Source organism: Sycon ciliatum, chromosome 13, assembly GCF_964019385.1.
Source record: "Sycon ciliatum chromosome 13, ocSycCili1.1, whole genome shotgun sequence".
Taxonomy (NCBI): domain Eukaryota; kingdom Metazoa; phylum Porifera; class Calcarea; order Leucosolenida; family Sycettidae; genus Sycon; species Sycon ciliatum.
In genome coordinates, this window is record NC_088655.1 from 27,460,228 (window position 1) to 27,476,804 (window position 16,577).

General features: G+C 49.5%; 1 protein-coding gene across 1 annotated transcript; it reads left to right on the forward strand.

Moving 5' to 3' along the window:
- Positions 1 to 11,081: 11,081 nt before the first annotated feature.
- Positions 11,082 to 15,299, forward strand: LOC135829332 (uncharacterized protein K02A2.6-like). Its single transcript, XM_065341738.1, has one exon. It carries the CDS (start codon positions 11,082 to 11,084, stop codon positions 15,297 to 15,299), a length of 4,218 nt encoding a protein of 1,405 aa, XP_065197810.1.
- Positions 15,300 to 16,577: the final 1,278 nt, after the last annotated feature.

Below are 16,577 nucleotides of genomic sequence, written 5' to 3' on the forward strand. Positions count from 1 at the left end.
TCGCGACAGTTGTGCTTTCTTCTTGACCATTTTTGTTGACCGCGGACCGCGGTACCATACCAGTGCATGCACGCAGTGTTGACGAAAGCTTTCGAAAGGAGTGCATCATATGCGCTTGTTGCATATCGCATGTGTCAATGTGAGTATCGACCGTACACACAGGCGAAGGCATACCGTATACGGTATCGAGTTTGTACCAAGGTCGCGACGTCGGCAAGGCCAAGGACTGTTGCCAACACAACAGGGAGTAGTACAATACATGTACCATATTGGGCGCTTTCGATTACACGCATTTCGGTCTAGAATTGGTTATCGTTGATGCACAGTTCGATTACACAAAAAGTGACAAATTCCGTCGTTAGAATTGATTATATCCAATTCCGTCAATTCTGAAGAGAGGGCGGAATTTCTCTAATTCTGGCGCCAGAATTGCATGACTCAAGTCAAGGCCGGAAGAGCCTCCCTGATGGCCGGTGCGGCGCGAAAGCAGGGTTACAACTGCATGTAGTTGCTACTTTTGTCTTCCCGAAAAGCTAATAATTGCCTCGAGGTTAGCCCTCGAGGTTAGCCCTCGGGCCTACGGCCCTCGGGCTAACCTCTCGGGGCAATAATATGCCATAAGGCCCTCGCAACCATGCGATAACATATACATAATACTCGGATACGAACTAATAATATGTAGCGCAAAATAAAGTCAGAGAGAAGAAAAGTATTAACCGGTCCCGGGGGGGGGGGGGGGGGATCACTGTAAATACAAACAGAAGAATTGTTTGTTTTTTTTTGTTTTTTTTTCCTTATCTGATTTTGAAAATCCGCACGTTCGGGCTCTCCGCTATAGCTAGGGTCCAGCGGATAATGCCGGCATTATATTCGGCATTATACGACTATCCGAGCATCAGAGCATTATGGAGCATTAGAAAGGAACAAATCGAGCATTATGTGAGGTTTGAGCGCCATAACGAGTTTCATAGTGGATAATATCGGGAAATCCCAGGTTTTTGGCAACAATCGGCTACAATCATGATCATGAGATGTTGTCTGATGATTGGTTTTTGCCATGAAACTAACAACGAAACAGCCCTATTTTACTCCTTTTGTGTACCTCTTGCGTACTACGCTCCGCCCATTCCGGGCATTTGAGCACTATGCATTGTACCGGCGCATGACTTTGTGTGATTGTGTACACAGTACAGACACGTAACACCTATAGCGCTAACGCTACATAACTATTGCTACATAAAAGCGTTATGATTGTAGCAATGTGGTCAGGTAAATGTATACAAGCCACTTGTGAAGCATGCCCAACCGAGGCCGAGGCGCTAGGCATGCAGTTCAAGTGACACAAATCCGGAGAAATAATTTACGAGGTTTCTTTTACTTTTAGAATAATGGAGAGCTATGGAGGAGACATACGCGAAGTGAATATCAAACAGACGAAGAAGAGTTTTCTAGTTGCACCAGAGGCTCTGGCGATAGCATCTCTAGCGATACTGAAGTAGACACTGATGCATTGCTAAATTTGGACCAGGATGAAGGAGCGGCTATAAACAGAAAGAGCTCGTTCCAAAAGAACTGCCTTTGCCGAGTCCAGCTTAGGAGGCTCGAAAAGAACTAGAATTTCTCATGGACTCAGTACCAAGTCGATTGCTCAGCAGCGCCTGTCTTACTTTCCTGATGAAGCGCGTACAGTTAGCAAGTTGTGGACGGTTGTAATGCCAGGCCTACAGTCAAATGCTATCAGAAAGGAAGAGTATTGTGGCAAGCCATACGTCTACACACCATCTCAAGGAGAAGATCTCAAGGAGAAGATGAGAGCACAAGCAAAGAATGTGGAGTGGCAAAATAACTTCCGACCACGTGTTTTCAGGATTTCCGCAAATGGGAGGGCTCTCCATCTGAGATCGGATCTCAGGAGCTGGCCTCACGTCTGGTGTTTCAGATGAAGACATTATTCACAGAGTGGATGCAGTGACAGCTTGTCTGCAGGCAGGAATACTATTTGCCAAGATTAACTTCATCCCAACAATGAATGACTACCTGCAATAATGGTTTCATCTCTCCCTACATGGATAATTAGGGGAGGGATTTGATACAGCGACTATTCTGCCACAAGCCTGCATCAAAGTTGGAATGGAGAGCAATCAATGGAGAAGCGATCATGTCTTATAGTGCTAAGAAGTAGTGGAGCTCGTCAGAGAGAAGGTGGCAACTTCAGATGCAGATCGACGATATGCATAATTTCCTGGAAGTTTGACAATGTGCAGACTTTCTTCCATTTTTGTCCCAAATCAAGAGCATTATATCCCTTGCTGAAGCATTATAAATAGGCGTCGAGGCGACAATAGTTTTAGAATTGCGATCAGTGTGTGGAATGTTTTGTTCATCATTTTCTCCATATAACATTTTTTCTTTCTTCCATGTTCTTCACTGCCTTCGTATCCACTCGTTTTTTGAACACAATAAAAGCCTTTGTGAAATGTCGGTTCAGCTCGTTCTGTTGATCACAATTCTGAAGCATTATAATCAGCACTATAAGGCAGTTTTTGGAGCATTATGGTTAGCATTATACGAACATTTTCGGAGCATTATCCGCCGGACCATACTCTCTGCCTTCTCCGAATCTTCCAATATCTCACCAATCCGAAGTTGAAGCAAATATGCCAACAATTCTTTTAGCCGATTTTCAAACAATCAGCTGATTGTGCAACCGAATCTGATGTGTACTTGAGCTTAGCGAAAATCCGAATAGGCAAAGAAAAAACGGGCCGATTTGCGGAAAGACTAGTACAGTCAGACCTCGCTTGTCCAGTCCTCTTTTATCCGGATCCCTCGCCATCCGGAACAAAATAGCTGGTTACAGATTTACAGCATACGTGGTGCATCCAACTTTTAAAACCGGCGTTTGGTTATCCAGTTCCCTCGCCTATCCGGATATTTTTGTGGAAAACAGATGTGTGTGGTTAAATTAATTAAGCGAGGTCTGGCTGTAACCGGCTTTCCTGTGGCATCTTGTTGCCTGTTGATGTGTGCCACCAAGGGTACATAACCCCCCCCCCCCCCAGAGTGTGCAATGCCTGATCCAGCTCTGCATGGGGTCTTGGTCGAGCGTAATCGGATCTTCTGATGTCATGCGTGCACTCCATACCAGCGCGAGGCCGGTCTCGAGGGCCAGGGCACCATGGGGCTGTTAAAGGGGAAGTGCATCGATTTTTCAAGTAGGGCTCAGATGAAAGACAATTGGATATCGGTTCCGATGGTATATATCTCGCTTGCGTACGGCAAGGGAAACTTGCCATATCGCCGATTTCCTGATCCCGTTTCCATGGCGACTACAGGTGATGACGCACATTCTGCTTAGCTCCGTGAGAGAGAAGGTCGATCACTGCAGAATTGTGTCATTTTCAGTTGTCTTCTTGTATTCACGAAGTGAAAGAAGTACTGTGTTCAAGGCTGTTAGTGCCGTGAACTGTTTATTAGTAGTCCTCTCCGTTGTGTACTGGGACGTGACACCGACAGGGGAAAGCTGGAGTGCGGAGACGTTAGCTGGCAAGCGAAAATCGTGACGAACCAAGTGCTGAAATCTTGGTTGGGACAAATCAAACGTTCAGCATTTACCTCAACCAAGGACCATGCCGTTTGCTCTTTCCACTTCCTGAAGATGGATGCGCTGCCTGCTGGAGACTCTCCTATCTCTCGTAACATCTTCTGAAGCCAGGTGAGACGACGAGTAGCGGAGATTAGCGAACGAAATAATGTCGTGTGTTTTGAAATTTTGGCTGAACATTTCTCAGGAGAGATGGCGAATACCAAGCATCTTCTCCAAGTCTAGAGAAACCATTTCGTAGGCTACATCCCGCCTAGGGAAATGCAGGAGATGGCCTGGCTGGGGAGGACACACTTGGAGGAGAACGAAGTAAGTGATCTTGTATATGTTGTTCTTTGGTATTGCAATCTTATGTTTGACGAACATACGGCATGGTGCATAGTTGGTCGTTGAGTGCCTGCATGTGCATGTGTAAGTGTGTGCTGATAAACACTTCCTATGCAAGAATCTGACACTCATGCTCTCTTTCTTTCTTGCAGTATGTGCGCACGTGTGTGTGTGTGTGTGTGTGTGTGTGTGAGAGAGAGAGAGTGTGTGTGTGTGCAGGAGCAGCGTGGAGCATGCCAGTGTGATCGCTGTGGCCGTTGCTTTCTTAGCTGTGGCGTTCTTGCCCGTCACAAGTGTGTGGCTCAGCCCACCAACGACAGTGGAGCCGTGTTGTGGTGAATACTGTGTGTCCTGCGACCGCTGCTTCCGTTCGGTCCAGGGCAGGAATAGACACCGCTGCTGAAGCTCTCCCCGGCCGCACGTCAGTCTCGTGGCAGATGACCCAAACTCTCATTTTGTGTGTATGTGTGTATGTGTATGTGTGTGTATGTGTGTGTGTGTGTGTGTGTGTGTGTGTGTGTGTGGTGTATGTATATGTATGTGTGTTGCTCCCTACGTAGACAAACTCTTGTTTTTGTGTCCCGGGCGCATGGGGCGGCGTTCTCCCATTCTCTCTCCACTGCCCCTCCGGGCCCACGTGGCAGTGACTCGACAGGGCAGGACAAGTGTGTGTATGGTGCATTTTGTGTGCTGGCATGTCTGTATAAATATGTTGGACAGGAATTTGTTCACCCACAACGTTCACGGAAAACCATGCTAGGTGTTGCTGGAACGTATGGAGTCTGCGAGCACTTACAATAACTTACGTCATGTCACAACAAAGAACGGTGCAGTGTTTGACCATCATGTAAACACGATGGTGATGGTACCTCACCTAAGCTACCCGTGAAGATAGAAAGAACATCAGGTCAACAGAATTTTACCAGAGGAAAGCATATATTGCCCGAACTTCTTCATATGAAATAAACAATACCCTTCTCCATGGAGACAACATGCAGATGAAGTGTATGGACAAATAATATATAAATAGGCCATTCATTGAGGGCATGGAATGATCTCTACGTGTAGATTGGATAGACACATGCACGTCTGCAAGGAAAGCATTTGTTCCTGGGTTAGTTCATGGGCTGATTGAGTTCACATGGACTAAGTTCATACATGCCATCTCTCCTGAGATATGTTCAGCCAAAATTTCAAAACATACGACATTATTTCGTTCGGTTATCTCCGCTACTCGTCGTCTCACCTGGCTTCAGAAGATGTTACGAGAGATAGGAGAGTCAATGGACCGTATGCGTGTTAAAACAAAATGGCGTCACGATTTATTGAAAGTGGTATAGTTGGTGGCACGAGTGTTCAAACCCATTTTGAACTTCATACTGTTCGTCTTCTTTTTGACATGCTCTCTTTCCATCATCCTTAGCTTTTGTTTGTTGAGAGCTGTTTTGGCTTTCTCCTATACCTCTGGGGATGCCAAGTGATGGTTTTGAGAGGCTGGTGATGGCTGTGAGCGAGAGTTTGCCGATCGGCGTCGTCCTCGCTATAGCGATGAAAATACTAGTTACTGCGCACCTGGCAGATATCACAACACGTCGGAGCGTCCAGGAGCAAAGGAATCTTGGGTTTTCACTGGAATCTAGTTCCTCCAGCATTGTGTAGCCCACCGTCGGTGAATGGCGGTCCAGAAAGGTCGAGCCTGGTCTTCTGAAGCATCTCGCAGTCCTGCGAGGCACACTGAATACGCCTGTCATGTATTCTACAAATAAAAATCACGAAGTAGTGGACTTTATAGTGATGAGTCTATCCTGTATGCTGCAAAAGACGCAGGAAATGTGACTGGTGTCCGTACCCTGGACGCCAATATCATCCCAGTCTTCTCCTGCAGGATCTGTTTGACATTGACATACCGGTATGCAGTGGGTCGACATTGGCCTGGTTTAGCAGCTGTCTGCCTGGGTGGATGTAGCAGGTTTGCATTGGCGCGTCGTCCAGTCCGACATTTTCTTGTAACTGTGGAGTACCGGCAGGGTTTGAGAGGTTGCTCGTGCTGTGAACTTATCTCTACTGCCTGTCTCGTCCTGGAAGTGCCGTCTCGCCGCTTCCTTGCTCTACAGTCACGCCGTTAAGTTTCGCTTTGTTTCGTGGTGCAGCTCAAAACCTGCCCAAACAACTGTGAGCTCGCAACATGGTATGGACAAATTGCACCACTCATGCTGGTTAACTAAAACCGGGATAGTCGAGTAAGCGAGTTCACTCCCTGGGCCATGGCAAGATCTGTTCAGCGCGAGCTATTCCAACCTCCAAGTGCATAGTCACCGATCGATCCATGCGATGGTGGTTGACCTACAAAGAGCCAAGGTCTACGAGTACTACTATTGGATGCTGTCTACATGCAGTCAACAAAATCAAAGTACCTCAGTATGCCCCAGAATAGGGCATGTGCATCTATAGCATGACACAACAGGGGTTCTGGCGGCACCTGTCAAACAAGCAGTAGCGACTAGTGCCAGCTACCTATTGGAGGCTAGCCGCTACAATCTGTCACTGGAGATAATTATTATGTTCACTGTTTAGACTGAGCACAATCAATGATGCCCAATCAATTTGCCCAATGTGTGTTCTGTTCCACCTAATTATAACGTCCCATCGCATCAACCCTACTACACGCAAATATGTCGTCACTCTAGCACGACTTGTGTTATTATTGTTTATTTTGATTCGCACGATAAATAGAGCACAATAAACGTTAACTTGACCGAAGGTTAAAGGCGACTGCAGATAGAGGAGCACATCGAGGTACAGGTACCGGCATCAATACAGTATCAGAGAGAAACAAACAAAAATGAGAGGTACGCAGAAAAAAACCCTGCTCGCTGCTGCACGCGATCGATTTTTATGGCGCTCGCTTGTTCATACTTGCTCTGTGACGCCCCGACGGCCTTAGGGCTATGGGCTTGTGATGACGACTATTTACGTCTTGATGCTTACTTCGGTGCTAGCGTGTTTCCCCCGGATTATTTCTATCATCATGCGTGTTCTTGGGCTGAGCGAGCATATGCACGAGTGTGCAGCTATAACCCTGTGTATCTTTGGTGACACTTTGTTCTGCAATGCATGTACATTGTAACAGTATGTGCTTGCACTGCTTTGTGTGGCCTGCATACTTCAGGACTATTCAGTGCATTAGACCCAGGTTGGTTTGGTTGCCGGATGATCTTTTGTTGCGTCGCTCTGTGTTTTGTGTTCATCAATTTCTGGGCTTGAGAATTGAGCTGGTGTGTGGTTTCCAATATCAAAACATCATGCTGGTGCTCTGTGTTTCGATTATCGACTGTCCGAGCAGTCACGATTCATTCCCAGAACGGTCAATACTGTAGTCTCTTGACGTGTTTGTCTTTTTGTGTTCTCGCCGGGGGAATTACCGGTGACGTTGCACATAGAACGGCAGTGTTGCATCACTGGACGACCCTGCCTCTGCATCTGATTTCATGTCCCCAGGATCTGGTGCAGATACTATAGTACACCAGACAGTCACTTCCTGTAAACACGCAAACAGCAAAAGAAGAGATCCCGCAAATGAGGAAAACCATTGTGGAAAATATCGAGTAGATCATACACCATTCAATAATCTGGAGTAATTACAGTGAGACAAACATTTCAAACAGTGCTCTCTCTCTCTCTCTCTCTCTCTCTCTCTCTCTCTCCATCCTTCCAAAATACCCTGTAACAATTCCCTAGAATTATTTTATTTTATATTCTCAGGACATCATTCTGAACATAATAACTTCTTCCATGGGTCTTCAATCACCACGGAGGGCGAGAATAATCTAAGTCATGCAGTTTACGGGAGGTGCGAGATGTCATGGATATAGAGGCCTCAGGCTGATATTATTGTGCCAACGTGAGGGCAGAGACAGAAAGAAGACACTGATTTCTTGAACAACTCACCTACATATAATCGAATCCACAGGGAGCGCTCGTACTTTGATCCATCAGGAGGCGAAGAATCTTCAAAGCACTCTCAAACACGGAGTTTTACAGTGTGCAGCCAATTTCACAGCCATTATGAAGACCCTCGACGACTACAGGAGATTTGTAGAGGAAAGAACAAGGAGTAAAGAGCGACAACAATCGCTTGAAGAAAAAGCAAAGAAAAACTGCTCTCTCTCCAGTCATTTAGATGCTGTTGCCTTTGACAACTGGTTCCATCCAGAGGACGCGACTTTTGTTTGTCCCCAGTGCTCTCCGTTGCTATGCGTATCGAAGGGGCCGTGACGTCACACTTAACAGCCCCATTGTTTTTGATCCAAGAGTACCCACGACTCTCAGATGTGTGCGGTATTAGTATGACGCAAAGATCCGATTACGCTCGACCAAGACCCTATGCAAAGCTGGATCAGGCGTTGCGCACTCTGGGGCAGGGAGTCGTAAAATACCGGTATTTTACGACTCCCTGCTCTGGGGGTTATGTACTCTTGGTGGCACTTTTTTTTCTTTTTTTTTTACAAGGAGTCGTAACTTTCTTTTTTCGTATTATACAAGCCTAGTTCACATTGAAAAACGCAAAATGTTTGGCACCTATGATCAGGGGATGGCCCACGCCTGGTAAAAAAAACAAAAATAAAAAAAACAATGAGAAGTTGCGTACAAATCATGTACAGACTATGGATTCGAACATAACAGAGTGGAAAACCGGAATCCGAGAAAATGATAACATGCAAAATCATGAAAAAGGGGGGGGGGAATGAAGCAGAACAGTAGCCAAACACACCACGGATAGTTACCGAAAGCACTCTGCAGCAGCAAGGACCACAGAAGCATCAGAGTCAATGACTCTCTGGCGGGCATCTTGAGACCGTGGCCTGCGGTGACCACGGAGGCTGGCAGTGGAGGCACGAATAAGAGAAAAGGAAACCCTTGACCTTATAAAGGCAAGAAGTGAGGAGAAGGGCTCCTTTCTCTTGTCGGCGAGCTTAGAGGCGACACGCTTGAAAAAAGCGGAGGCGGACTTGCCGTAGCCGCCGGAAGCGCTGAACACAATGGGAGAAAAGGACGCGTGTTCAACTTCCCGGACGCGTTCTTCGTACGCGCGCCTTTTCTTGGCCTCATGCTTCCGGTAGGTGGCCGTGATGGACTGCTGGCGGTTGGAGCGGGCGTGCGGGTTGAACATCCGGATGTCACCCCCAGTAGTGCCCGTTCGAAACGTCCACCCCAGACACCCGATGCGGCCACATCCAGGCGGGCATCATCCTCGGAGATGGCGGAACGGTGACGGAAGGTCTCACCGGTTAGCGGCTGGAGATGTGGCTCGACCTGGACATCATGGGCCACTTCACGCAGGAGAGATGCGGTGAGATCCCGTAGATCATTATGCCGCATGGCGGGGTAGCCACCAGTTGGGCAAGACAGCGCGTGTTCCGGTGAAAACGCTTTGCCGCACACACATTCTGTTGGCAGGCCTGGAGGGGTCCAACCATACCGTAGGCAGAGAGCGTCCCAGAAAGCCTGCTTGTGTAGGTTGAAACCATACTGACGAAGGGGCCGACAGGTCAACCAGCTGGAGGCGCCCTTTTCAGCAGCAAGATTCAGGGTGCGCTCTGCCGCGGCGGTGCTGGTGGAGGTGGCAATGACCGAGGCAACAGCTTCCTTCGCCAGGCGCCGGGACTGGGAAACAATCTCTGCCTTGGCTGTGATGGTAGCAGCTGGGACGCCTTCTGCTGACTGATCTTGTTGGAGGATCTTCTGCACGAGAGACTTGGTAATATGCATAGAGTCCTGGAACTGGGAGGCAAGGGAGGATGGGTTGACGATCCCCAGCCCTCCGTCCCTGCACGGTAGGGCCAGCATGGCACGCTCGATGTCTCCTGGCGCGCGGGACGCGGTTGATGATGGCAGGGATGAATTTGCTACGGATTCTTTCCTCAGGGCCAAGGGTGCGAGCAGGTCGGTCGTATTTGGCACTGTCCGGGCGACAAAGGACCACTTATGGCGAACTCCCTGGCCGAAGGCAGCAAATGCCGCTTGTGGTTGGCAACGTTGGGTGCGGGCGAACTCAGCCAGAACATCCACTTCGCGACACCACTCATCCACCTTGCCTGACACATATGCCGAACAGAATGTTGGTGATCCGAGGACGGCACCTAGGTGGCGACACCCATCCGACCGGATGTCTATGCTGGAGTCCTGGAAGATTTCCCTGGCTCGATCTAAGCACTCGGGCTTCACCAAAAGTATCGACTTTTTGGCGTTGATGTAGTATCCATAGGATGGACCTTCTTCTTCCAGGATGGACCACCACTTATGAAGCCTGGTGAGAGTGCTTGCTGCTGTGGAATCATCTGCGAACCACGCTTGTACGGCCTTGCTAGAGGCAGCACGACGGATGAGAGGCACGGTGCCCAACGCATACATCGTCATTGCGAGCGGATCGCCTTGTGTAGTTCCTTCACAGGAGAGAATGGTCTCGCCACCGACGAACAGCCGGGATGGGGACCGGTACGTATTGACGATGGTGGTGGAGAATTCTGGGCACAGATGCTGGATGTTGCGAATGCATACGTTGCGGTTGATACGATTGAACGCATTTGATGCATCGGCTAGGAGCACGGCCTCAGTGTCGTCTTGCGCGAATGCGGATCGCATAGCGTGGATGGCTGCTTCTATGCCGCTCTGTTGGCCTGCACACAGTTGGAGGCACCCTGTGGCTTGCTGAATTGCTGGGCCTACTACTGATGTATATGGCATACTTCCGTATATGGTGCAACTCCCGCACCCCGTATGCACCCGCCTAGAGATCCTGCTTCCATATGCGCTCGTACACACTTTCCTTGGTGTTCGTACACACTTCCCTTTTGTGTTCGCACACTGCTTGGAATGTTGTTCTTCGTTTGTTGTCCTCCTTGCTAGTTGTGAATAAACTCTATCTGACACCACATGGCGCAGTGAACATTTCGTCCTGTAGTTTCCATTCTGTCCACACCAACCTAGTTTGTAGTGTTTTACCTGGCCCAGTAGCAGTGTAGCACTCCGTTGGATTTGGATTAGATTACCCTGCAGTTAGTTTGTTAGTTCGTTTTAGATAGGAGTGTTGTTCAATTTATTTCGTAGGACGTAGTCGTGTGAGCTGTCACAACGAGCATTTGTGATCAGCATGGCGAGCAGCGATCCCGCAGCACCTTCTGGTAATGGAGTGCCTGACGTCGCCACGCTCCTGCAGCTCCTGACAACTCAGGCACAGGCGTCTGCACTGCGAGATCAACAGTTTCAGACCCTGATGGAAAGGATGTCCAACCAGACCAGTACTAGTTCTACAACCCCACCCGCACCCAAGTCTGTGTCCGCAGAACGACCAGTATTGTTATCTACTGCCACAATGGCAGAATTTACCGCTTGGGAGGAGGCCTGGCGTGACTATGCGCAATGCCAACGTCTCGCCAGCCACGACCGCCATACACGTATGTCAGCGTTCCGCCAGGCCCTAGATGAGGACCTGCGCCGTTTCATCCGAGAAGGCATTATCGCCTTCCCGGAAGACGCTGACATTGCTGATGCCATCCCGGTCCTCCAGCAGTACATCCGGCGGCAGAGGAACCCGCTGCTCGACCGAATCGAATTTTACAAGAGACGGCAGCAGCGTGGGGAATCATTTGACTCCTTTTATACGGCCCTCCGTGAACTGTTTCACGCGTGTGACTTTTCTGGGTGTTCAGTATGTCATAACTGCAACCAGGCGATGTGCAACCCCTGCAAGGCAGGCCTGTTGAAATTCAACAACGACATACTACGTGACCGCATTGTGACAGGCGTATTTGAGGACGACGTGCGTCACAAGCTGCTGGCCCTCCAGAACTTGGATCTGGAGGCAACCGTGAAGCTCTGCCGTGCTGAGGAAGCAGCCTGCCAAACTTCCTCTGGCATTCCCTCCAGTGGTCACGTGCACGCAGCTCAGAAATCATCTTATAAACAGCAGAAGGCGAGCCGGCCCGCACCCGTGAAGTCTACACCAGACAAGCCCGCAGGTGACAAGTGTCCCAGCTGTGGTCGCAGTCCCCACACCAAAGGCACATGTCCTGCGAAGTCACGCAAATGTAACGGATGTCAACGTGTCGGACATTTCCAGTCCATGTGCCCGCACAAAGGCAAACCAACAGCATCCGGCAAAGTCGGCCAACTTAAGTTGCAACGTGCCTCTGTTCGACATGGTCTAGAACTCAGTGTCCACACGCAGCTCAACACAGAACCGACCGCCGAAGCCATGACATGGATTCCAGACACCGGCAGCGATGTTGACGCCATTGGGCCAGCACATCTTTCCCAGCTAGGTGGCTTCCCTGAGAACCTTGCCGTCGATTCCGACACTGTTTCAGCAGCAAACGGCACCTCTCTGGTTAGCCTGGGAAAGATTTCTGCCACGCTCTCCATTGGCTCAGCCCAGCACACCACGGTACTTCATGTGTATGAAGACCTCGATGAGGCGTTGCTGTCATGCCAATCTCTCCGTGCTCTTGGCATTCTCCCTGAGTCCTGGCCGCGGATCTCCCGTGTGAAGTCCGAACCCAGAAGTGCAGACATTGCTGATGTTAAGGCTCAGCTGATGCAAGAGTTTGCTGATGTATTCGACGACTCCCAATTGAAGCCCATGGCTGGTCCTCCCATGGAGATAAAGCTTCAATCTGACGCCACACCAACTCGTGTTAATGGTGCCCGCGCAATCCCATTCGCATTCCGAGATCAGATAAAATCTCAACTGGACGACATGGTGATCAATGGAATTATTGAGCCAGTCACTGAACCGTCAGACTGGTGCCACCCGATCGTCATCGCAGATAAGAAATCTTCTAACGAGAAGCGCCTCACCGTTGATTTGCGTAAACTCAACGACCAAGTCTGCCGACCAACACACCCAGCTCGTACTCCGCGTGACGCCGTGACAGCTATTGGTAAAGCCCGTTTCTTCACCACACTCGACGCTCGTCATGGGTACTGGCAAATACCCCTGTCCGACGACTCGAAGCCGCTCACGACATTCATCACGCCCTGGGGTCGGTATCGCTATTGCCGCAACCCTCAAGGTCTGTCCTCAGCAGGTGATGAATTCAACTGCCGCACAGACGCAGCATTTGACCGCCTCGCTAACTTCGTCAAAGTCGTTGATGACGGCCTAGTACATGACGTCGATTTTCAAGACCACGTCACCCACGTTCGTGACGTCCTTCACCGTGCCCGTGAGCATCACATTACGCTCAGCCCACACAAGTTTGTATTCGGCGCTAGTGAAGTACAGTTCTGCGGATTCGTCATCAATGCTGATGGTTATGCCGTTGATGGTAGCAAGACATCTGCCATTCGCCAGTTCGAAGTGCCTTGCAACCGCACTGACCTCCGCTCGTTCTTCGGTTTGGTCAACCAATGCAGCGACTTCACACCGCGCATTGCTGAACTAAGTGAGCCGCTTCGCCCACTCCTGAAAACCAGCAATGAGTTCGCCTGGGATCAGCAGCACACCATAGCATTCGAAGCCGTCAAAGCCATCCTGACTGAGTCACCAGTGTTAGCTTTCTTCCAGCCTGGCAAGCCTCTCCGTCTCGAGACTGATGCATCTGTGAAGAATGGCCTCGGATTTGCCCTATGGCAACAGCATGATGACCAGCAATGGCACCTCATCCAGTGTGGAAGTCGTTTCTTATCTGACGCTGAAACAAGGTACGCTGTAATCGAGCTCGAGTGCCTCGCAGTCGTCTGGGCAGTGCACAAGTGCCGCTTGTATCTATCTGGTGCACAGTTCTCACTAATCACCGACCATCGTCCGCTTGTACCGATTATCAACAGCTACACCCTTGACCAGATTGAGAACTCTCGTCTACTCCGATTGATCATGAAACTTCGTCCGTATCAAGTGAAAGCATCGTGGCGTAAGGGTTCAGAGCACGTATTCGCAGACGCCCTCTCACGACATCCTGTATCAATCCCGACTAGTGATGATGAACTTGGAGAAGATCCAGCACTGTCCTGCCGCAGTATCCGTATCTGTCTACTCCAAGATGGTCCCCAGAGTCTCCAGTTCGCTAAGCTCCGTGCCGCAGCAGCATCTGATCCTGACTACCAGATGCTACTCGGGTATATCCAGAACGGATTTCCCTCAGCACAAAAGCAGCTGCCCGAGCCTCTTCGTGCGTATTGGAACGTGCGTGAACATTTGTCCACCGACAATGGCATAGTCCTGAAAGGTCTACGCATAGTCGTCCCAGCCTCTCTGCGTGCGTCAACGCTGATCGACCTTCACGCAGCCCACCAAGGTCTGACCCGTACCAAACGACGTGCCCGTCAGACAGTGTATTGGCCCGGAATGAACAGTGAGTTAGAAACGCTAGTCCGCAGCTGTGATGCATGCCGTGAATTTCAGCCGTCTCAGTCTGCCGAACCGCCCATTTCTGACCGCAAGCCCACTTTGCCATTCGAAAGTGTTAGTGCTGACCTTTTCAGTTGCCAAGGTTGCGAGTATTTGGTATTCGTCGACCGCTTAACCGGATGGCCATGCATAGCCAAGCTTGGTCACTCAGCCACATCAGCTGACGTCATCCGTCATTTCCGCAGGTGGTTCCCAGACGTAGGCGTACCACAGGTCATTTCAACGGACGGCGGTCCTCAGTTTGCGTCTCACAGATTTGCTGAATTTTGCGAGCGCTGGGGAATCCGTCATATCAAGTCGTCCCCTCACTACCCACAGTCGAACGGACATGCGGAGGCAGCCGTGAAGGCAATGAAGTACCTGGTGGAAAAGACTACCAATGACGGTAATCTAGACACCGATGCTTTCCAGCGTGGCCTTCTCGAGTGGCGCAATACTCCTGGCACTTCGGGAAAGAGTCCTGCCCAGTTACTGTATGGTCGCCCACTCGTCTCCTTCGTTCTCGCCCAATGGAGCCAGTTCGACTCCCACTGGCAAGACACCGCATCTGACATGGATGATGTTGATCGAGTAGACCAGCCTCCCAGTCAGCCTCACCGAGAGCTCCCCCACTTGTCTATCGGGACGCACGTTGACATTCAGCACCCGAAGACAAAACGGTGGTCTTCCCGCGGCGTTGTCGTGGCTATCGGTGACCACCGCGACTACTACGTCAAGCTACCGAGTGGACGCGTATATTGGCGCAACCGTCGCTACCTCCGCCCGTACCGTCCTCCTACTCCAGCTTCAACAGCCATGCCTACATCGTCTCCCGTACCCGACGCTGCACCACAAGCAGTCCCTGTGACTCAGTCGTCGCCACAGTCAACTGTTCAGGTACCACCTCGAACAAGCCAACGTCCCCGGCGACAGAATGTCCCCTTTAACATTATTTCAATGCGTGGACAATCGTACAATTAACACTCGCTCTGTTCAGTTGTTGATTTCCGTTGTACCTACTACAGTATTCAATTGTCATTCCCGTTGTTTCGCAGTTGAAAACCTTCATGTATATAATTTTTGCAATTATCCCTTTTCTGTTGGAAGTTGCTGCTGCTCCGCGACATGTCATTTGCTACGCACATGCAATTTTCACATTATTTTTGTTGATTAGATAAACACTTGTACGTTTTTATCTTAGGAGGGGCATGATGTATATGGCATACTTCCGTATATGGTGCAACTCCCGCACCCCGTATGCACCCGCCTAGAGATCCTGCTTCCATATGCGCTCGTACACACTTTCCTTGGTGTTCGTACACACTTCCCTTTTGTGTTCGCACACTGCTTGGAATGTTGTTCTTCGTTTGTTGTCCTCCTTGCTAGTTGTGAATAAACTCTATCTGACACCACAACTACCATCAATATGGCCTTGCCGATAACACGTCGGACTCTTGGTGGCACTGCATTCTACAGTGTTGCACACTCTGGGGCAGGGAGTCGTAAAATACCGGTATTTTACGACTCCCTGCTCTGGGGGTTATGTACTCTTGGTGGCACTGCATTCTACAGTGTTGCACACTCTGGAGCAGGGAGTCGTAAAATACCGGTATTTTACGACTCCCTGCTCTGGGGGTTATGTACTCTTGGTGACACTGCATTCTACAGTGTTGCTTCTTTTCTATTTTATTCTTTTTACCAGGCGTGGGCCATCCCCTGGATTATCAAAATGGGTGCCTTATTATTTTCTTTTTTTCTTTTTCTTTTTCTGTTTATTCTTTTTACCAGGCGTGGGCCATCCCCTGGACTATCAAAATGGGTGCCTTATTATTTTTCTGAGTGCAATAAAGAGTTGTGACTGGTCCAGAAAAAAAAAAAAAAAAAAAAATTCTACAGTGTTGCACACTCTGGGACAGGGAGTCGTAAAATACCGGTATTTTACGACTCCCTGCTCTGGGGCCCGGGTTATGTACTCTTGGTGGCACTGCATTTTTTAATTTTTTGCATTCTACAGTGTTGCACACTCTGGGGCACGGAGTCGTAAAATACCGGTATTTTACGACTCCCTGCTCTGGGGGTTATGTTCTCTTGCCGTCTTGGTGGCACTGCGCAAGTACTGCATTCTACAGTGTTGCACACTCCGGAGCAGGGAGTCGTAAAATACCGGTATTTTACGACTCCCTGCTCTGGGGGTTATGTACTCTTGCTTGAGTCTTGGTGGCACTGCATTCTACAGACTTACAGTGTTGCACACTCTGG